At 38.7% G+C, this 21,569-nt stretch overlaps 2 protein-coding genes across 2 annotated transcripts in view; both read right to left on the bottom strand.

Moving 5' to 3' along the window:
* Positions 1-660: 660 nt before the first annotated feature.
* pomt2 (protein-O-mannosyltransferase 2) lies at positions 661-8,033 on the bottom strand. The gene is made up of 21 exons (XM_053335562.1): positions 7,362-8,033; positions 7,190-7,274; positions 7,005-7,109; positions 6,777-6,885; positions 6,387-6,495; positions 5,501-5,660; positions 5,298-5,404; positions 5,111-5,193; positions 4,655-4,764; positions 4,488-4,554; positions 4,323-4,383; positions 4,123-4,201; positions 3,220-3,371; positions 3,019-3,110; positions 2,846-2,922; positions 2,686-2,757; positions 2,529-2,588; positions 2,334-2,439; positions 2,110-2,250; positions 1,910-2,021; positions 661-1,283 (listed from the first exon to the last, which is right to left on the bottom strand). The coding sequence occupies exons 1-21, from the start codon at positions 7,676-7,678 to the stop codon at positions 1,178-1,180; spliced, it is 2,310 nt and encodes a 769-aa protein (XP_053191537.1). The 5' UTR covers positions 7,679-8,033; the 3' UTR covers positions 661-1,177.
* Positions 8,034-11,645: 3,612 nt separating this feature from the next.
* The window catches only part of LOC128375217 (latent-transforming growth factor beta-binding protein 2-like), an 80,344-nt gene continuing 70,420 nt past the window's right edge, over positions 11,646-21,569 (bottom strand). The window contains exons 32-41 of the mRNA XM_053335508.1: positions 19,438-19,566; positions 18,579-18,713; positions 17,394-17,600; positions 17,156-17,242; positions 16,637-16,765; positions 16,143-16,283; positions 15,741-15,914; positions 15,365-15,643; positions 13,771-13,920; positions 11,646-12,198 (exon numbers count right to left, since the gene is read on the bottom strand). Of these exons, the coding sequence (XP_053191483.1) occupies positions 12,023-12,198; positions 13,771-13,920; positions 15,365-15,643; positions 15,741-15,914; positions 16,143-16,283; positions 16,637-16,765; positions 17,156-17,242; positions 17,394-17,600; positions 18,579-18,713; positions 19,438-19,566 (1,607 nt within the window). The 3' untranslated portion in view covers positions 11,646-12,022. The remainder of the gene's footprint in view (positions 12,199-13,770; positions 13,921-15,364; positions 15,644-15,740; positions 15,915-16,142; positions 16,284-16,636; positions 16,766-17,155; positions 17,243-17,393; positions 17,601-18,578; positions 18,714-19,437; positions 19,567-21,569) is intronic.

The following is a 21,569-nucleotide window of genomic DNA, read 5'->3' as shown; positions in this document are numbered from 1 at the left end:
GGGGTCAGTTACAATAATATCTACCACACAACCATATCTTTTGGCTACGAGAATACAAAAAATATCTTATACTACTGAGTAAATCTGAGTAATTTTAGACACAGAAATAATTAAGATTCCTAATGGAAGTCATCTAATTTTCATAGAAATTATAGTTTTATTATACATCACCAGACCCAAAAGGTATAGAGATCCTCAAATTAAAATTAATTTATGAACAGAACAGATAATGGAGCTATCCAGATTGATTTTATAGCCTATTTTAAGGTTTGAGGCAATTCTTTGATTACTTTAAGGTGCCAATTGCATTGTGTCTATAATTTAATGTTTAATTGAATTGTATAAGCTTTTGCTATCTAACTTAGTGTTATGTAGAGTCTGTAACTCTCCGTTACTGCCCATCTTGGCCTACACAATTTTTAATATCAGTGAAGCCTTTCTGGTTAACTACGATTTTTCTGCAAGAGAAAATAAAAAAAAATAAAAAAACCACTGTCTACAGAAAAAAGACAACAGGTCAGTTTCTGTGGTCCAAACTGAAAATTAATTTTGTGTTGCTACTGAAGAGGATTAAATGTTGTTTATACTGTAGGAGCATGAGAAAGCACAGGCTACAAGAATAACAGTTTATTGATCACCAGAGCCAGCAGTAGTCTTAAGGTCAAAAACAAAGCCAGTACCAGACAGCACTAATGGCTAAATACAATACAAAAATACCGAGCACTAACGTCAATACAGTCTTTTATAGCCTATTATTATGTATAAAAAGGATTTTCACTGAATTTGTTGAGCAAAGAAATGTATTATCAACACATTTCAGGATGTACTTTCACTAGCTCCTTGGAGGCACTTTAGCTTATTATTGTGACATACAATATAAATCCTGAATGTGATCTGTGTTATGAGTTAAGGCAGTTTGGTGTTGATTAGTGTCTAGATCCTTCTTCTCAAAACCTCCACGTCTTTCATATTGCACTGGTTCAAGTCCATCTTATACATACATCATAAACTAAAACACTTGGAAATGAGACATAAATACTTGGGCAGGTAGGGATACTATTGTAGTGTGTACAGTACCTTTGAAATCTTATTTCTATCTGTAAACAATGTTCCTTATATTCAGAACATTTGCTATATATCACTCATCATCATTAGTGTCATCTTCATGCAAAGCTGTCTAGAATTCCCAGGAGTCCATCCACTTCAGGCCAGCCATGGAGCTGCCTGGCTCGTGTGCCAGAGGCCCCGTCATGCCATAGGTGAGCGGATGGAACAGGCAGAAACTAACGAAGAACAGATACAAATAAGTTACACAAAAGGAAGCATATTTAAACTTTACATGTTACAAAGTCATCTCAAATCACTAAATGAGAATCTCATCTAACTGTTGGCAAGAAAGGGAGATGATCAATACCTATATCATGTTTAAACATTAAATATGAAGTTATAATCAGGACATGATTAGCTTAGCTTAGCATAAAAATGGAAGCGGGGGAAATCGCTAGTCTGGCTCTTTCTGCCTTTAAGCTCACTAATTAATATGATATATCTCATTTTCTGTTAATCCTTAACAAAAGATATAACAAGTTAAATAGTAAGCTTTAGGGGCAGTCTTTTCTTTCTCCTTCAGATAAAGCCAGGGAAGAAGCTTGCCCCTGCTTCCAGTCAGCTTCTAATTTAGTGTACAGACATCTTGGCAAGCAAGCCAATAAGCATTTTTACATCACAATCACTTTCTTCAGCTATATGTCAACCCACAGCAGACAGAATAAGTGCAGGAATGTTTATTGGGGCTATTGAAAGGCATTTTGATGAGATTAATAAGAAAAAGTGGGCATAAGCAATAGATGCATAACCACAACAGACCTAATTAAAGTCACACGCAGATGATATACTGTTTACGACTCACCTGTAAAGAACACTAAACACAAGTAAAATCTGCCCGATTCTCTGCAGCCAATCACAGTAAGGTGGGCGGAGCAGCAGATCAGCACTCTTTAGCAGGATGTCTAATGTGATTCCTGTGAGAAACCAAGAGAATGCTTCAACCAACATGACCGCTTCTGTATCTTCTGTCTATAGAAGAAATAGGCATAATGTAAAGGGTACCTGTTAGCATGGTGCTGAAGAGCATGGCAGGGAAGTAGTGATGGTAGTAGAGGATACGGCCCATCGTGTAGAAAGGTGCATAGTGCAGCAGCCAGCCGAGGAGTAAGAGTCCTCCTCCTCTCATGAGAACAGAGGAGTGCTCTGAAACACACAGCAAGAACAAAATGTTGATTCATTTGACGGTAAAGTCTACAATGAGATGAAACCAGTGTTAATAATCCTACCTCTTCGTTTCTGGTCCACTGAGACACCTCTATGGAGGGCGATAGAGGCTACTGCCACCATGATCAGATACAATCCCAAACTGGCCAGATTAATCCACCAGACCACCTAAGAAAGAGTTTTTAATCACAGTGTGCACTGACAGAACAAAACCTACAATACCACATGGACATGAATGAAGCTAAAGACAGACTTACAGGGTTCCCCAGCAGGTAAACACGATACTCTGTTTCATTCACTCCAGAAAATCTCAGTCCCTTAACAAAAATACAACAAGAACATATGCAGATAGTAAACTTAACTATGCACTTAATGGTTATACCATAAAACTATACTACATATCATGCAGTGTACCTGATAGTTGATGGGCCAGTGCCAGGGTTTTGAGTTCATTTCATTGTCTTTGGGCTTTAAACCGCTGTTGCCCTGTAAAGATACATGTTTTGTTACAACAATCACTTCAGTTAAAACATATTCATTAATTAACAGATGGATTTATCTCATGGATCCATACTCTTATCATAACAATGTGGGACTCCAGTAATATCTCCAGAAAGTGGGGCTTCAGCACGGACAGGCTGATGTTGGGCACTGTCAAAACATACAAGGAGAAACAGTGTGTTGGTTAATGCTGGACATCTAAATGTGGGAAAAAAGCATAGGAGCAGAAGGAAATGTGTATCATACATTTGGGATTGATGTGATCTTCAATGTTCCACTGAGAGCTTGGAGTCTCCTTCAAGTAGGGACTACAGGTCATCTCCACCTGTTCCCAGCCCCTGAACACAAACAAGACCCGCAGTCAGCTTCCACAGTACACACACACACACACACAAGAATGAATCTTTAAAAACTATGACAGGTCAGAGTAGATAAGGCCATTCTTACCACTTGGGAAGAGTCTTGCCAGAGGAGTAAAGCACACAACCGGTAGCTCTGTGCAGAAAGCGGACTTTGCTGCGCAGCACCTTCACCAGGTCACCCTTCCGACCTCCACACACCTCAATCTGCCAGAGGTCGTTGGTGTCTCCTGTACCGTTCTAAGAACAGGCCAAAGATTAAAAAGGTGTTTAGGGAACACAAATAATGTTATGATGCTATACAATTGTCCAGCAACTTCACACCATACCTGTCAACCCTCCCGTTTTTACCGGGATTCTCCCTTATTTAAATAAAAATCCTGTTGGTTTCCCGTTTTGAACAATTGTGCAGGTCACCTCCATAACAGCAGGTGGCAGTCGCGTCAGTGGGCGATACAAAAACTTTGATTATATCAGGATCAGAACTAGAGGAAGTGACTGGCTCAATCAATTGCAGGGTGGTCATCATGGATGTCGAGGTAGGAGAGGCACACACACCTCACTCCACTCAGACACACACACTTGTATTAAGTTTCATGTTTGTTATGTGCTCATAAACAATGATATTGTTACATGTCTCAAAAAAACAAAGCACTGAAATTGTAATTTTTGTTACTGATGTAAAAAGAGAGATATATTTAGTGAAGTTTGTAAAACACTCATAAAATGTGTTCTTGTATGTCTACTATGGATTGTTGAAATTATTCAAAGATCTAAAGCCTTAAAGAAACAATGAAAATATTTTCATCATCTCTTTGTAAAAAAGTGCAAATTTTCCCTTATTCTGGGTCAGAATCCCGGTAAATTTCTCTTATTTTCAAAGCTCAAAGTTGACAGGTATGCTTTATGCAGTGCTTCAAATAATGTGGGTTATTTAATTATTACACAACTAACTGTTTAGTGTGCAGCTTTATGTTATAAGCTTACTCACGATGCCATATCCTGTAACCTGAAAGTGTTTCTTAGTCAGAGGGGCTTCATGGAGGTGACTATGAAGGTTACGAGTTGTTCTGAAGAAACAAAGCAAAATGAACAGGACATAACATATAAAGCAACTTTGTCTAGAAAGAGACTGAATTGTTTAAAATCAGCAGCGGTTAAGAGATGCATTTTCCTTTTCACAGTTCTTACTCTTTGTGCTCCAATCGGATTATGTCACCATGACGGACCAGATCATTGGCTCCAGACTGAGCTTTATAAAGACAAATAACAGAGGGTTATACATCACTTTATTTTTGATTTGATAATAAATGTTATTAGTATTTATGAAACTGTAAATCAACCACTTCTCCTCACAATTATTAACATCGTGTCTGTGAACCAGCCACAAGTTGTTGTAGTCCTTATGCAGGTAGGCTGTCACCTGTAAGAGCACAGAAGAAAAAGAGTTGATTTAGAGGATGTAAAACACATTATGGATATGATATTTTAATATATTTGACAATGTTCACATGTGGCCCAACCTGCTGCTGCTTTGCTCCCACTCCCTCTGGATATAAGTGCCAATGAGAGTGCAAATAGCCTCCAGCAATACGGAGGTTTTTTATTGTAATGGTGGAGCCATATGCCAGGTCTGCAGCAGAAAAACAAAATATAGCCTCACATTGTTAAAAAGACAAGAAACAAGTATATTTTACCTTAAATGTATTTGAGAAAATCAATTAAAGTGGCAACCAGTTCCAACAATAGGCAATTATGAAACAGAGCATAAACAAGAACAAAAAGCTTTACTAAAATAATCTAAATATTTCACTTTGATTCATGCAGACAGAGAAATGTAAGCAAACGTTTGAACCCGTCTGGTTATCATCAATACCGAAGGAATGCTTAAATTTCTCTTCGAGCTTCTTTTCCATTAGTGTTTTAGTAAACACAGTTGCATTGCCATGTGGTTTTATTCACACGTGTTTGGGACTCACACTCAGGCATGGATGCATTATGTAGATTGTTCCCTATTAAACGAGACTGGAAGGCAGAACTGAAGAAACCGTCTCCTGGTCCACTAGTGAGAGAGAAGAGAGATCATGACTATGCAAGCAATGCAGTAGATATGATCACACATTATTCTGTGAGTGGTGTAGTAATCAGACTGTATCCAACAATCACCTTTTGTTCAAAACAACAAAATGGATTGCAAATATTGAAATGTAGAAAAAGAGTGGAAGCAGGATGAGTCCAGCAACCCGAGCCAGGAGGTGTTTTGCAACGTCCACCTGAAGTCAGAAAAGAAGATGAGAATAACTGGACTGCTACAATTATTCATTAACACCATCAGTTACCAGAACCATGAAATGAATGCTGCTGTTTACCAGTGACAGACTCAGGTCCCCCAATAGTCTCCACAGGTCTGACACTGTGTTCAGTCCCACCAGCAGGATGACAAATAGACCCACAAACTTCACCCCCAAAGCTCCAGCAAGATTTACACCAGTCAATACCAGCCACAGCCACCAGGGGGCAGTAAAAGGCCTGGAAAAAACAATGAGACCATTTACTGCCTATTACACCAGCGGTCAGGAAAATAACCACAGTCAGAAGCACACCCTGACTACCTGCCAAACATTAAACACTGCAAGTAAGTAAAGTGGTTTCATGATAAGCATTTCCTTTTTGGAAAATAAAAGAAAACTGAAAAAAAATTAAAAAACAACTAAACTATTACACATAACAAAAAAGAAAAGAAATGCAGGTCACAGAACACAAAATAAAATAAAATAATCTTTAGTTTGACCAAAAGTCATTGGTGTTCATTTACAATAATACTTTATTTTAAGTCCCACTTTTCAGCTTTTACAAGTAGTACATAACTGTTTTAACACTATAATGTAGTCATAAGCAGATATAATCACATTTTCACAATCAAGTTTTTATTAATGTACAGTATTTGCCAACGATCATAACTTCTCCTATGAGGACATATTTTATATAATTATAAACCACAGAAAATAAAGTGTATGCCAATTTACAATTATATGAAATTGGGAAAAACAAATAGCCTAATTTATGAAGCCATAGCCAAGAAATGTGTGGTAGTTTTACTTGAAAATGTACTTAAATTACTAATCGATAATTTAAATATCAGCCATTTAATTTACTGATGATCAATTAATTGGTTAAACTACTTACAATTTCAGCAATATAAAGCAGAGAACAAGACAGAAAACCCCCAAATAAAAGTTGTAGTGATGACCTTACCTGTGTCTCTGCTGGTTGAACTTAACCATGCTCAGCACTGCTCCCATGATGAAGAACATGAGTATGGGGTCCAACAGGATGTACTGGGAAATAGTGATGCAGCCAGTGTCTGTCAGGAGGGAGTAATCAAACACAGATTCTTATTATCATTTCAACAGACTAAATATATGCTGCATTGGCATGCATTACAATGTTTAATTTAACATGCAAACTGATTATCTTAACACACAACACTCATCAGTTGTCTAATTGCCATTTTGGTAAAATCAGCATATAACCCAGACTTCTGACAATAAAGTTATATAAAAAATATTATAACCACTTTGCACCTAGTAATCTATCTTATCTAAATGTATCTGATCTATTTACAATGTAAGGATGATTACTCACCAAATATGAGCAGAATAGCAGTGATAAGAGCAGCAGTGTGAGACCTAGACAACTCCAACACTATGAAGTAGGCAAAGATGGGGAGAAAGGAGCCTAACACAGCACAGAACTGGAGGGCAGGAGGAAGGAAAGATGAAAGTTGTTACAGGAGCACATGGCTATACATTGAAATTATACTGTAAAGCATTTAGGGGAAAAAAAGGTTTCATAGTTCAGAGAGCAGCATACCCCTCTCATCCCCCAGTAGCTGTGGTGTTCATATTTATCTCCTGGCTTTATGAAGGGAAAGGTGCCATCGTAGCCAGTCATGTAACCAGCAAGACCTATCAGCATCTTGAAAAGAGCAAAGGAGGTCAGTATTCCTCAGACTAGACAGTTGCGTCTGTATGGAAAGTACCACACTGCCATCTTACTTTTCCAAGAGGAGGATGGACGTCAAAAAAGAAGGTCCTGTTGATGTAGTAGCTTCCCATCTTCCCAAAGTGCGTCTCATCCCAGCTGAAATACCAAGAAGAACCCTTATGTCACAAATGAGACAGACAAATGGACCGAGCTCACACACACATGCAGGAGACTTTCACTCACCACACATGAGGGGGCTCTGTTATTTTATACAGGCGTGTGGAGAAGGAGAGCCCCACCATCAAAAGGAAAGGCAGCAGCCTGGGTGAGGGTTCCTCACTGGTAGAGATTCTTCCTCTGTTTGACCAGTGAGCAGACATCCCATTTGAAGCCTGGCTGTCATCCTCTGGTGGGTAGTGAGTGTTTTTGGATGGATTTGGGAAGATCTGATTCTTTTCTGAAGTGGGACAGGTTTTCCTGTTTCGTAGTTTTGAAGTGTCCTTTGCTATGTTGCATGCTTGTGTGATGCATTCTTCCTTTGCCATTAGGACATGAAGCATGTGTGCATACCTCCTTCCAAGCCAGAAAAGTGAGATCCAATACTTGAATAATACTAGGCCTATTTAATCATACAGTCATAGACATCAAGGGCAAATATCTACAGTTAGCATGGATATTAGCAAGATTTAACACTGGTATATTCCTCAAAACTGTAACTCACAGCTGGCAAAACAGGCAACACTGGCAACACTGGCAGTGAATGTCACACCCTCACCACTCATTACCACATATAGGCTACTATTTCTCACATGGTCGCGGAGCTATTAAGACACTTTCATCAGTGGACATACTTATCCGAGCTTGCTACTTTCTAACCAAATGTCCACTGGTCCAATGGCGGCATCCCAAATAATAAAAGACAGGTTTGTGTCGCCTTAAATGAGTACCGAGATTTACATTAGCAACACAGATAACGTGAGAGGTTACGGCTCGAATCCACGACAACACGTATGGAGCGAGGTGGTTTCTGGGAGGTGTATTCCACTGTGTTGTATATGTCGACAAAGGATAGGCAGCTACACTCAATTTCCCAGCGTCCTTCAGGAATGGCTCCCAGTTCCTCGGGAAACCAATGGGAAAAAAAACATGGATGGATTAAAAAACGGAGCCTGTTTTCTGTCTGGCCACTAGAGGGCAATATCGTTTAATAAATAATTTTAATGCCAAGTTATTGTTTTTAATGACAGTTACCGGAATATTTTGTTAACCCTTAGATCCTGTTCGGGTTTTTTCAAAATAATTTCCTTTTTTGCGGTTGGTATACATTTTTGCACAAATAGCGTGTTGATTGGTGGTTTTAATGATTATCATGAAACCTACCTTTCAAATGTTGTCGCATGTATTATTAATTACGGCTGTTATATTCACTTGTTTAAATAGCATGAGATACTGTGATACTGTGATAGTCAATGTGTTTTTTCTGACATTAAGTGTCAACCCTAAAGAAAGCACTCTGCTCTCTGAAACATGGAAGATCAATCATCCATTAATTAATGACTGATTATGTATCTATAGATGCAGATTACATTTGTGGTTAAAATTTGGTACATGGATTCATTATAAGGGGATATGACCTGCTCCATAGGCTACTGTGAAGAGTCATGAGTATGAAGAGTATGTAAGGGTTAATACAGCAGACATTGCCCAGTTGTGATTTATTTGTACTGTAGGTAAGAACAATGTTCCTTAAACTAGGACCTGGACTTCCATGGGTCCTTGATAGGGTTCCTAAGGGTCCCCAGCGAAAATGGGAATATTTTTCACATAATGTATGATTATTTTGGTCATGGGTTTCATACACTTTTTGTAATACAACATCTAAATGGAAAAGTCTTATCAGATGGGGTTCTGTGGCCTTATTTTTTTCTCAGTTTAGGGGTCCCTGACATGAAAAAGTGTGAAAACCACTGGGTTAGAGGACATAGAGAGAGAATAACCTCAAAATATGTGATTTATATGAGCTGAAAACTAACACCAACGGCAGAAATGAAGTACTGTACCACAGTACAGCTTTGAAATACCACTGAAGTAATTCCATATTCTGTATATCTGAGGAAAATTTGTACCTTATTCCACTACATTTATTCTGCAGCAACAGTTATTAGTTTCAGATTAAGCTTTTACATAGGTCTACAAAACATGAGCTTACGTAACAAAAAATGCTAAACATGTTCTCGATTAAACTAGCCAGCAGTTTATAAATGAGTTGCAATTATCTCCAACTTGACCAGCTGCAGCATTTAAATTTTCCTTGCATGCTAGCACAGTCATTATAATCCAATCATGTAATATATAGTAACACTCTGTAAAGTGTCATTCTGCAGAAGCACTTTTACTTTTTATACTTTGTACATGATAAATTATTTAATTATAATGCATTTTTACTTGAATTAAGGATCTAAATACTTGCAAACACTTCTGAGAGTCACACAATGATGTGCCATCCCTATACAAACCTACAACAAATGGTTTCAACACTCTATAATCATTAGTAGTGGATGTAGACCATGCAAAACTGCAACTAACAAAATGCAGCATCCTGTGAATCATTTCATTACAGCTGAGAAACTTACTACTAACTAAATATGCAAATGATGTATTCAAGATGTCAAAATAAGTTCTCACAGATTCATATTTTTTACATTTTTATTTTGATGACTGATAGTGATTACAGTCAAGAGGTAAACAAAATGAATGAGCATGACATTTTCAATGACCATAGCTTTACAACAAGACATTATCTGAAGTTATTTGTAGGTTTGAAAGGCTTTAAATGTTCCAACTTTGACCTAAATGTTAGTCTTCTGGTCCGGTTCAGGTGATGATTAGCGCAACACAGTGAAGTACAGTGGATATCAAGTGGAAACATTTGTACAATTGCAGGTTTATAGTTTATGAATGCAGGTTAAGGGCATAAGTCGTTAACTTAAATTCATCCTACAACATTAAAATTCCTCTTTCGTTTCTGTGCTGCTGAGATTTCTGGAGAGAATTTCAGTCCATTAAACAAATAATGACATTATTTTCTCACACCTGAATATAAAAGACAAAAAAAGGCATGAATGGGAATTCAAATACAGAAACCAAATGGGTGGGCTGATACTGTTTATGATACATTCATGACCTAAGAATCCAACAAAGAGACTAAAAGAAATAATGTTCACAATTACTAATATTTAACCGTAGGGTTGTAACACACAGAAGTTGGTGCTTGCATTTCAAAAGCATTGTCTTTGTAATGAACTTGAAGAGACAAAATGTCTGCGATCAGAACAGTGCTGCCACTTCCAAAAAATATATTTCATTGTCTGCTCCACAGGGCAGGGTATACACACAGTTCCTCTGGTACAGTGTCAGCCACTCTCCTCATACATAAAAAGTTATGCTTTAAAAAAAACATTTTTTTACAGACATGTATAAATCTACAAAGCTATAATGTCAGATTTTTTCTTACATTTTATGTTTTATGTCAAACAAAATATTGGTTGTGCTATAATGCATTAAGAGAATATGTAACAAAAATAATACATAGTACTAGATCTGTACAAAATATACCAAACCTCTCCAACGAAGCCTTTGTCTTTATATGCATTCAGAGATTCACACATGGGAATGGAGATCTGGGATCCAGTGGCATTGCAGTTGAATGAATAATCCTTTTTTTGCCTGTGCAACATGGTACATAAAACAAATCTTTTTACTTTAAGCAGTGACATTTGTCGGATCATTTCAACTAATTAGCCTTCTTGTAGTTTCACAGAAGTGATGCTAGAATGCAGCCTTGTATCAGACTTCAGTAAGACTTGGTACACATGGTATTTTCAGGAGTATAAAACATGTTAATACTGTTAGAACCAGCAACCGTCAGGATCATAATTTTACTACTTCACTGCTGGTATTAAGATTGTGAAATTAATACAAAAACTGCAATAAATGATGTCGAATAAAATAAGGTGGGTAATACCTATTGCACCTTTTATAAAACATTATATAGTCAGATCATCATATACATCTACAGTCTTTCCAGGTCCAAGCAGAAGTTTTTAATATTACAGATTGGCTGTGTCTTCCCAGTTCTTGGTCCAGAGATCCTACAACTTGGTGTACAGCTTGTAGTCAATCTTAAAGAACAGAAAGGTGGATGTGGGAAAAGTCTTTCTTTGTATTTCTGTTGTCTGTCAACCCCGGCATGATCCATTGAGTCCAAGGTCAATTTACAATGATAATATTGGAGAGAGAGAGGTGGCAGTAATGCATGGTGCTGATTTCAGGCTGAATTCTTTTGACATTCCTTCTTTTACAAAATACATGTATTAACTCTCCACACTGTCACTGAAGTCAATTGGTCAGACAAATAAAACAAGAGGAATCAAGTATGCCCTCTGAAATAGGTTGCTTTCTTAGTTTGCAGAGGCTCGTCACGTAAATGAAATAAATAACACAACAAAAAAAAAAAAAAAAAAGAAAGTGACAGAGAAAATAGAGTGGAAAATATATCTGCATATCAAATTGCCTGGGGTTACTGAATAAAATAGATCAGTCCACAAAATCCCTTTAAGGCAAATGGATATCTGGTGAAATGCTAAATCCCATGTAATTCATTCACTGCACAATTCCTGGTCCTCTTGTAAATGTAGGAGGGGACATAACTGTGTTCTTTGCTGAATGGAAGTGTGTGCTCTGTTGTATATCTGTGTGTCTGTCTGTGTTATGTAAGGAAACGAATTTGGACGTTTCAGTGTTACTGTTGGGGGTTTAGTGCCAGGCCCTTGGGATTAAGGGCAGAGGGGTGTACGGTGATCTTTGAAGGAACAGGATGAAGCCAGCGCTCAACAGTCACTGTCTCAGTTTCCTGTCTCTTGAAGCCCAGACTCTGGGATCGTTGGGATGCATTTGTGCGGCTTGGCAGAGGCCACGAAGCCCGGCAAACAGGTGCACTTGTAGGACCCTTCTGTGTTGGTGCATTGCCCATTCTCACACAAGGGCACCTTGTCACTGATGTCCTCACACTCGTTTATGTCTACAGGAAAAGGAGACATGACGAGTTAGTCAGTGGGGAGATTTCACAGTTGAAACAGCTGTCTGCACCACATCTGCAGCTGCGTGGTCTTATGGGTATGAGAGGTGGGACGCTGGAATGCTAAAATGATTCATATTTCTTCTTTCATTTTAACTGTCTTTCTTTCTCTTTCTCTATTGTAATCTCTAATTGTCATGACTAAAACTTCGGGGATTTTTGATTTTGAGTTTCAGACTTCATTGTTTATTTTAGAAAAGGCAGCTGACAGAAAGATCTCACCTCAAGGTCTATTTAGTCTTGTGAAGCTTTCAATCACACACATGTCTTCATCAGCAGATGGAGTTTGAAACATGGATGAAAAATTCTTTAAAATGCTCAGTAAAAATTCAAACTTGAACATCCACCTTTCCATGACAACTGGACAAACTCTACCCATTGAGGAAGATCATGTAATGTGATTGAAATCGCCACAACAGCTACTAAATGGACCTTGAGGTGAAACAGCCTGGTCAGCTACATTGAATTAGTTTGAATCATCTGATTTTTGTGTTAAAAAATGTTGCTTATGAGCCATAAACAAAGATGTTTTAATTAGTTCCACTAAAGTTCACATTTGGTGGTTTTCAACATGAATGATATGTTGCATAATATCTCATCTTGTATATCTTTAATCAAACATGCCGTCATGTTGCGTGTTGGCTGGATAGACTCTGAACTTGAATTCCCAGCCACCTTGAACACTGAACTGTTCAGAATGATGGTTAAATTAACAGTGTAATGGATTCTGTTTCCTTTTGGCCTTGAAGTGGTTTTTCTTTCCCCTTCCCCTTCAGTCCGGGAGGTCTGATTGTCATTTCGTAGCAGTCAATCTCAAATGGCCCTCATTCTGTTTATGTCATGTTCTGATGGGGAGATGCTAGTGTAGTGATATTTATAAAAGGAGGCACTGCATGAGTTGCACAGCTCCCACATGTTTCCACAGTATCGGAATTCACTTGGTTTCCTTGGGAAAGCGGCTGACCTTGGAGTTGATAAGCCTGTACTCAGACGGAATACTGTAATCATTGCTTTTCATTACGACAAGACAGTCTCACTTTCTTACAAAACAAACAAAGTGCACTTCAAAGATATAATATCTGATGTAATACACAAAGTGGCTAAGATTCAAGGCTTTACTCTTCGCAATGTGCAGCTAGGGAAAGTCAGACCAAAGGGTAACACACAATGGTTTTGAGGAGTACACTGCTTTCATTAGTTTCCCATAAAACATAACTTAATGCAACACTGTTTAATTCAAAGCTTCTCCTTGAGCTTGATGATATACTGCACAAAGAGTTACCTCACTGAAATTAATCCAAAACCTGGCTCCAAAAGGATTAAATTTGAGGGAAGAGTTCACCGTGGTTTGATTTCATGATTCAGCACCACATCTTGAAACAGGATTAAATGAACTGATTGATTGCCTATTGATTCTAAGAAGTCCCTGAACATTTTTTGACTTGGAACATGGAGTCTAAATGTGGGTGGTCTATTGAGAAAGATATCCAAGATGATGAAAAGAAAAGGACCCACCTATGCAGGCCATCTTGTTTAAGTTGAGCTCATAACCATCAAAGCAGTCGCAGGTGTAGCCCTCCCGCACACGAACACAGCGGCCGTTTTCACAGCCATTCAGGATTCCACATTCCTCGGCACGGAGACCCTCAAAGCCTTCATAGCGCTCTGAATGGGAAGAGGAATATGTAAGAGGAAAATCTTTTTGACACTTTTATTAATAAAAAAGAAACTTGTTCTCCTATATGGGAAGAAAAAAGTCAGAATCAACACATCCTCATGGAAAGATGGTAACCCTGATATTTATGCTGCATTAAATCATAATGCTTTCCTCCTCCTTAAGAAGACAGAAGAAGTTCAATTAGAGGAATCCATCTAAACTCAGTGAATGGACCTGTACATTGTTGTTGAGAGGGAGTTACCCAGCTAAATGTTTTAGCGTAGCTCTTTTATTAAATGTCAAATCCAAATAAAGTTTTGAAGAGTAAACAATAAACCCTGATGGTTATACATATTTGAGTGACATGTACAGTAAGTTTGGACATACTTTCTTGATCAGGTGAACAGGAATGTGTGTCCAAAATTTTGAGTGGTACTGTATTAGGAAAAGAATAATATGTACTGAGATACTGTACATTTTGTTCAACTTTATTTGTCTGACATCTTTCCAGAGTAAGGTTTTATGGGCAACATATTCACGAACTGAAACTTTTAATCTCCATACTTAGATCCATTAGTATAATATATAGTATTAATAAAATATACATTTGAAGGAGGAGTCCTTTGTGCTGGTGTTCATAGTTTACAAGCATTTCAAACACTGCATTACTAAATATTATATACAGTAACAGTCCATAGTTGGACACATTGGACCATTCACTTGAATGAAAAAGTGTATTCAAACTTTTGACAGGTAGAGGTCACATGCATTAGATGTCACTCCTTAGAGGGTGCTAGTGTTGGTTCTAAAATTTTAAGAATTGGGGTCAGAGGTCACTTACAAGGTCATTTTATTAGTAAAACAGTTGACATTGAGGTGAGAGGACTTTTCTGTGCTTCTCTTCTAGGCTTTTTACACAATGGGTAATGGAAATGTTTGTTTAATTATAAATTAATCACACTACCATTCGAAAGCATGAGAGGAGAGCCACAGTTTGGGTAGTTTTTTATCTGAGCTACACAACAGGTGGTTGCTAGCTTCAAAAAGCATACTAGTTTAGGATTCTTGTCTCATTTTCTTAAGGGTTGAAAGTCACATTTATGAATGTTTAAATTCAACATTTTAAATTCTTTTTAGGATTGCCTAAATTATTTTTATTTTTTACCCATTGAAATAACATGGGGACAGTCAAGCCCATTGTCACAAGTGCAAAAAAACATATTTGATATATCTTTTGAAAAGAATAAGCCTAAAATGAGTAAGGTCACTCATTCCTACCGGACACTATAGGCCATTGAAAGGAAATCTATTAAGGATACAGTTTATGAGGGATACCAAAAGCAACCCCGTTCTCCCATACTGTATATATTACACACTATTGCTCTGACCTGTGAACTTAATGGGGAAAACCCTGACAGTGTCTCCTTGTCTAAGAAGGATGCATACACCCACCGGAGAAGGAATCCACTGGTTGTGGCTGGGGCTCCCGTGGTCGATGGATGGGGACACGGCCAGATGGCTGTCGAGGGCTGTAATCATTATCGTTGAACAGGGGAACACTCTCAGGAATGTCATAGGGTCCTGCAGGGCTGCCATAGTTGTCCCAGTATGGAGGATTGAAAGGCTCCGCAGGATCCTCTGGCCCCTCAATACCATACTCATATCCTGGCTGCTCTCGCAAACTGTCTGAACCTCCTCTCCGAGGCAGGTTGCACATTACTGCGTAGTCCTCTGGAAGCAGCGGCACCCATAGCAGAGTTAGAGTTATACTATTTTACTATTTTAGAAATAAAAAACAGTGTGTTTGAATGCACATTCTGTTACTCACCAGAGTTTCTCCTGGGACAGAAGGCACACTGTTCACTCCAGGCTATGCCATACAGGCAGCAGCACTCAGTGTATGTAGTCCTGCGGCCCTGGAGGGGTTCTGCACACATGTTGTCCCCCTCCAGACGCTGCCAGCAGATTTCCATGTGCACGTCGTGATTAGGCTCAAGAGTTTCTGGGTAGAAAGACCAAGAAGATTTAACAAAGACTGACAAAACTGGAAAAAACATGAAGTGAGGATACAAAAAAATAAACCTGAATCACATTCAGTGGTGAATGTGTCAATATTTATTTAATCTTTTTCTCCACTTTTCTTAATACTTTCTCTGTTTTTACCTCATTCTGTGGATAGTATTTTTGTAATTGTGCAAACAGTATGATCAGATGGGTTTGTGTGTCACACCTTCTGTTGTATTGAGGCCGATGCAGCGCCGCCGTGTGCTGTCCAGGACTAGTGGAGGACTGCAGAAACAGTTGAAAGACCCAGCAGTGTTCACACACGCTCCATCCACACAGGGATTTCCAAATTCACACTCATCATAATCTAGAAAGCACAGAGGGCACACAGACATGACAAACATTTTATTACAGAAATGTATCATATTTGTATTATGTAACACAGATTTTCAGTGACATCTGCTGGATTGCCTAACAAGCTGGATAAATAAAGTACGAAATCAAAAGTAAAAACATCCTATGTGATTGAAAGCAATTGGATTTATGGGAAACGTGGTCTTGATAAGAGAAGTCAAACCACTGGCACGAGACATACAGCAGGTGATCAGTCATTGTGAATCTGGTCTCACTTGATAAAATACACATAGAGAGCTGCATCACAGCTCATCTGTCACATTGCATTGATGTTTTCAAATATTAAAAACAGATGTCATTTCTTACCAACACACTCAAGCCGGATGTTGTCATAATAGAAGCCGGAGCGACAGTAGCAGGTATATGTAGAGAAGAGATTTGAACACTGTCCGTTCTTACAAATGTCTGATCCAAACATTTCACACTCATTTGCATCTGAGGAGAGATACAAACCTTGCTGTTACACAAGTGCTGAAATGGAGAGTAACAACTGTCAAAACACTGTTTTTTGAAAATATTGGCACCCTGCTCCAAATGCCTTTCACCTCTCTCGTAAGAAGCTGTCAGGACACACTATGATTACAGTAATTAGTCAGGCATGCAGGCAGGTATCCCATTAAGGCTTGGCTAGCTGCAGAGAAACCCTCGTAAAAGTGGTGAAGGATTATGTCTGTCTATCTGGCTTTAAAAGTGGCTGCAGGTGAAAATAAAACAGGAGCTGACGTTGCACCTTTTTGTGCCAATGTAAAGTTTTGCGTGAAGGGAAGCTGTAAAAGCTTTTCAATAAAGAAAATCAATAAAATGACTTAGTATTCACGAAAGTACCTATGTAAGGCCGCTGTTCTCCAAGTGTAGAGGAACGAGGCTGGGGTAACAATCCACTGCCATGAGGGCACAACTGGTTATAATCATCTGGAAAATAAAAAGCAGCTTTATTAGTGAACAAGAAGATGCAACAGGACTAAAAACTAAATGCGGATGACGTATTATTAACATGTAATGAAAAATCTTGAACCATTTTATTTAGATCATGTCAATAAAGAGCATCTGCCTCTTGTTGTACCTCTTCCTGGGACAGGACAGGCATGGATCTCACAGTTGTCCCCCCAGCCTGCCCCCACTGTACAGCAGCACTCCTGCTTTGTAGTGTTGCGTGACAAGACGTTATCACAGAAGTTGGCATCATTCAAGTTATAGTAACACTCCTTCCTCTCCTCAGCTGAAGGAGCTGAAGGAGGAACTGGAACATCAGGCTGTGGGTCAGTATCAGCTGTAGATAAACAAAAAGACACCATTTAGTTAGGTCAGAGGGGTCGTAGGTCATGTTACTACAGTAAAGGGTTTATCTGCCAGTACATATAATCACAGTAGACCACAGCACTTCAGTATTATCGCACAGGAACATCGTTAAGTGGCCTCTGCTCCTTATCTGTCAGAGTGTGTCCGTATGCCTCCCAGCAGGTAATGCATTACCCTTGCCTGCCACTGCTGAGCCTGCTCATTTGTCCAAAGGCATGGGTTCAGGCATTTCACCCTTAAGCTGCCGGCTTAGCCAAATGGAAACACTGGCATGTGAGTCAACACACAATTCACTCTCACATGATTGATTAACACACGTCAAAAGCAAACAGCGGAATGTGGCAAAAAGGTACACAGAGGCATAGCTGGGGTTTAGTGCCCAGGCAGAAGAAAAAACATCCCTGCTGAGGGCGCGCCGCTTAATAATGTAAATAAGCCCCAATTCCCGTACACATACGCCTATCAAGCTGGAGATGTAATGGTGTTTCCATGACTCAAAGGGCTTTTTCTGTCATTCTGAAATTGCAATACATTGCATATCTGTAACCTCTGCACTTAAGATGAGGTTAGCATGGAAAAGAGCAATGGTGCACTAATTGGCAATAGCTACACCTTGTCCTTGTTTGTCTTGGTGGGAAATGTGGTTACAGAAACATGGCCCTCTGGGAATTTGCTTGGCTCCACTAGAGGAGAAACTACATCATTGTCCGAGGAATTAGTTAATACAATTTTTTGTAGGCAATCCACCCAACTATAACCCTAGGCAATAAAACAAATAGCAAGAGCCAGGTCAAAAGATAGTCTAAGAGTAAGTCATGTCCACCTCGTCCCTCTTGGTGTTTGGATAATGAGAGATGGCTCATTAAATCAGGGAAAACTCTGTCTCCCAACGATGGGATGGAGAATTAAGTCCTGTGAGTCACTGTGAGTGCTAGTCCTGTTCTATTACCCAGGGAGCGGCACTGGCTGGTGATGGGATCAAATTCCTCATTGTCGTTGGGGCAGATGCACAGGAAGCTGCCATCGAAGTTCTCACACAGGGCCTCACCGCACAGCGCCAAGCTCATCTCGCACTCGTTCACGTCTGAGAAAGACAGGACGGCGTGAGGTCAATAAAGGATCAGGCATGTACACACAGGCATGTGCTCAACAAGGTCGTGGCAAGGTTACACAAAATCATTCTTATCATCCTGTTACTGAAAGAGTAATTCACTTCCAATTGCAAAGAAAGAGTAATGCCGAAATTCACAATTGATACATGCATTTCTTTATAAAGTAATCTATATAGTCTATTTGTACAATCATTCATTTTCTATGAGGAGGAGGCACTTTTTTCAAATGGTTGATATCTGATTTTGGAACAAATCTCATCTCACCATATATAAAATGGTGAAAATTGTTTAAATGTGCTCAATAAAAGTCTAAAGATTTAAACTGAAGGATTAGTCTGGCGATATTCGATATCAAAACCATCAAAGCGTTATTCCATCTTTCAATACTCTGCACTCTAAATATTTAAAAATGTGTCACAAATATATACTAAAAACATGAAATTATTCCCCAAAGCAGCTTGGTGCTGTAGGTTATAGTAAATATAAATTGCATCGGTTGGGAACTATTTTATTTTCAGCTGTGGATTACCACACATTTAGAGAATATTGCTAGCTGCAGAACAGTGTATGTAATCTTCTCATGGGATTTTCATGGGATTTGTTAATAATAAGAAAAAGTAAAACATCACAACCTTTAAGCAGTAATTCATAGTGTGGTTATCAATCATGAATATTTATTGCAGTGCAGTTACACACCAACACATCTGCTAATGTCTCCGGGTGGGTTGGTGTAGCCTTGGTCACACTGGCAACGGAAGGAGCCATCTGTGTTCTCGCAAAAGCCGTGGTTCCCACAGATGGTTTCATTGACGCATTCATCAATATCTGCAAGACCAGAGAGAAGAGCGCAACATTAATATTTATACTTTAGTACAACAGCGTTTCAAACTCTCTCGGTAAACACGGTGCCACTTTTTCAAATTACACACCACCAGTATTCTGACCTCACAATAACAACAGAAATCACTGTCATCATAACATGTCAAATATTCTGTACAGATTAGACAATTCATTAAGAGGGTTTTCAAACTTTGTGGGTTGTCAGTTAATTCATAGGAGACGCAGTTGAGACACTTAGTTCACTGGGATGGTGATAAGTTTATAGCCTTTGTGGGAGCTCAACAGTTAAGCAGACACTTCACACGCAGGAAGAGGATAGAAGAGAGATTTTATAGCAGCTTTTTGGCAGGAATTTCTTTCCATCCTAATCGATTTATCTGTTTAAACCCAATTTTAAGTGTTACATTGAACAAATTCTGAATATATGACTTGATTTTAAGCCCAAAAGCGTCATTAGGAATAAAATCTGGCAGGAGGAAGCCCACAGTAGTTCCTTGTTTGCATGGCAATAAATCATAAAACAGCTTCAATAAAACCAGAAGACAGATCATGCTATATGTCAGTACATATGGAGAGGAAGAGGTTGCTAACATTGAACCATGTACCAACAATGATGATTCTCAACTACTCACTGTTTAGAGGCAACATTTTTAGCAATTTCTTACATAAATGATTTAGTATTTCTTGGGAATTGGAATAAAACAGATAGGCCAATGACTGATTCTGCAAGATGGCAAAGCTGATTATAATCAGAGGGTTTTAAATGATCACACTTTAGTCATGTGAATTTGTTCCCTGGTCAGTATATGATGCATGATTTGTTGTTTAGTGTTTGTAAACACGGGGAGGAGAGAGAAAGAAAGAGAGTGAGAGAAAGAGAGCAGCAGAGGTCAAGGGAGCTAGAGAGTGAATGAAGAGAGCGTGCAGTGCTGGCCAGAACAGAGCTGTGAATCAGATAAATAAAACATTATTTTGTCATCGTTATTTTGTCATTGTTTTAAAGCGCAAATAAACATGCCTACACCTCTTTACAACCCTACACTGCTGGACTTTGTATGAATTCAGAGCTTCATCTTGTCCACTGTGGCCTCTCTGCTCTGCGTGTGTAGCTCAGCCACGCCTTTGGTCAAACAGACACACGGAGCTGCAGCTCTTTATATACATCCATGACACAGAGACAGAGAGCAGAGCAGAAGAAAGAGACGGACACAGCAATGTAGCTGGTCGCTACGCTAAGACTCCTGCCCTCACACCTCAGTGCTCTCATTACACACCCACTGCTCAAAGATTGAGGCCCAGAAGCAAACATGGGTTTCAGAAGGATTATTTTTGCACCTAATGTCTCTGGTCATTATACACCTATCTGTGTTTTGACAAGTTACCAAGCCTGGTGACATACACCAATTATCTGTTTTTCAATTCTGATGAACTGTACATTTTGGTAAATGACACCCATAAAAAAACCAACCTTGGTCTAGTCTGTCAACCGTTGGTAAGAATTTTGTTCAACAACTTATACTGTGACAATACTTTTCAGTTTAGAAATGTTTTAAAAAGCATCAAAATAGTATTTACTAACAAGTACTCATCCAGATGTGTGCTTCAGTGTTTTCTGCAAGTCATTAAGTTCATAACATTATGACAGACAGCTCTGTTATTTGATATTTAGAGTGCTTATGAAATTAGTTGACACACCATTAAATCTCTTGAAACATCAGTGTGATTTTTGTTGACTTTTTAGTTTCGTAACCACCCTCCATGATCATCCCAAAGTTTCCATGACTAATGGTAACTTGGTTTAGAGAAACAGGAAGAGCTATTTCAAACACAGAAAATAATGCTGACAATAAAATTACAACAACTTCAATATTTACATTACTTTTTGAGTGATTACAATAAACAGCCTTGTTCTGTACTTGTAAATATAATTTTGGACATATCTGATGCAGTTGGGACATAAGATGTCAAGTTCAGTGGCACCTCAGAGG

This window comes from Scomber japonicus, chromosome 16 (genome assembly GCF_027409825.1).
Source record: "Scomber japonicus isolate fScoJap1 chromosome 16, fScoJap1.pri, whole genome shotgun sequence".
In the NCBI taxonomy this organism is placed as follows: domain Eukaryota; kingdom Metazoa; phylum Chordata; class Actinopteri; order Scombriformes; family Scombridae; genus Scomber; species Scomber japonicus.
Note: the sequence above shows the minus strand (reverse complement) of the source record. Positions and strands in the feature narration are given on the sequence as shown.

Bases quoted from the DNA above. Each gene is read 5' to 3' on its own strand.
- pomt2 (XM_053335562.1), bottom strand. From the start codon at position 7,678: ATGCTTCATGTCCTAATGGCAAAGGAAGAATGCATCACACAAGCATGC. The intron at 7,275-7,361 runs GTGAGTGAAAGT...TTGGTATTTCAG, and splicing joins ACAGAGCCCCCTCATGTGTG to CTGGGATGAGACGCACTTTG. The intron at 5,194-5,297 runs GTGATTGTTGGA...CTCTCTCACTAG, and splicing joins TTTGTTGTTTTGAACAAAAG to TGGACCAGGAGACGGTTTCT.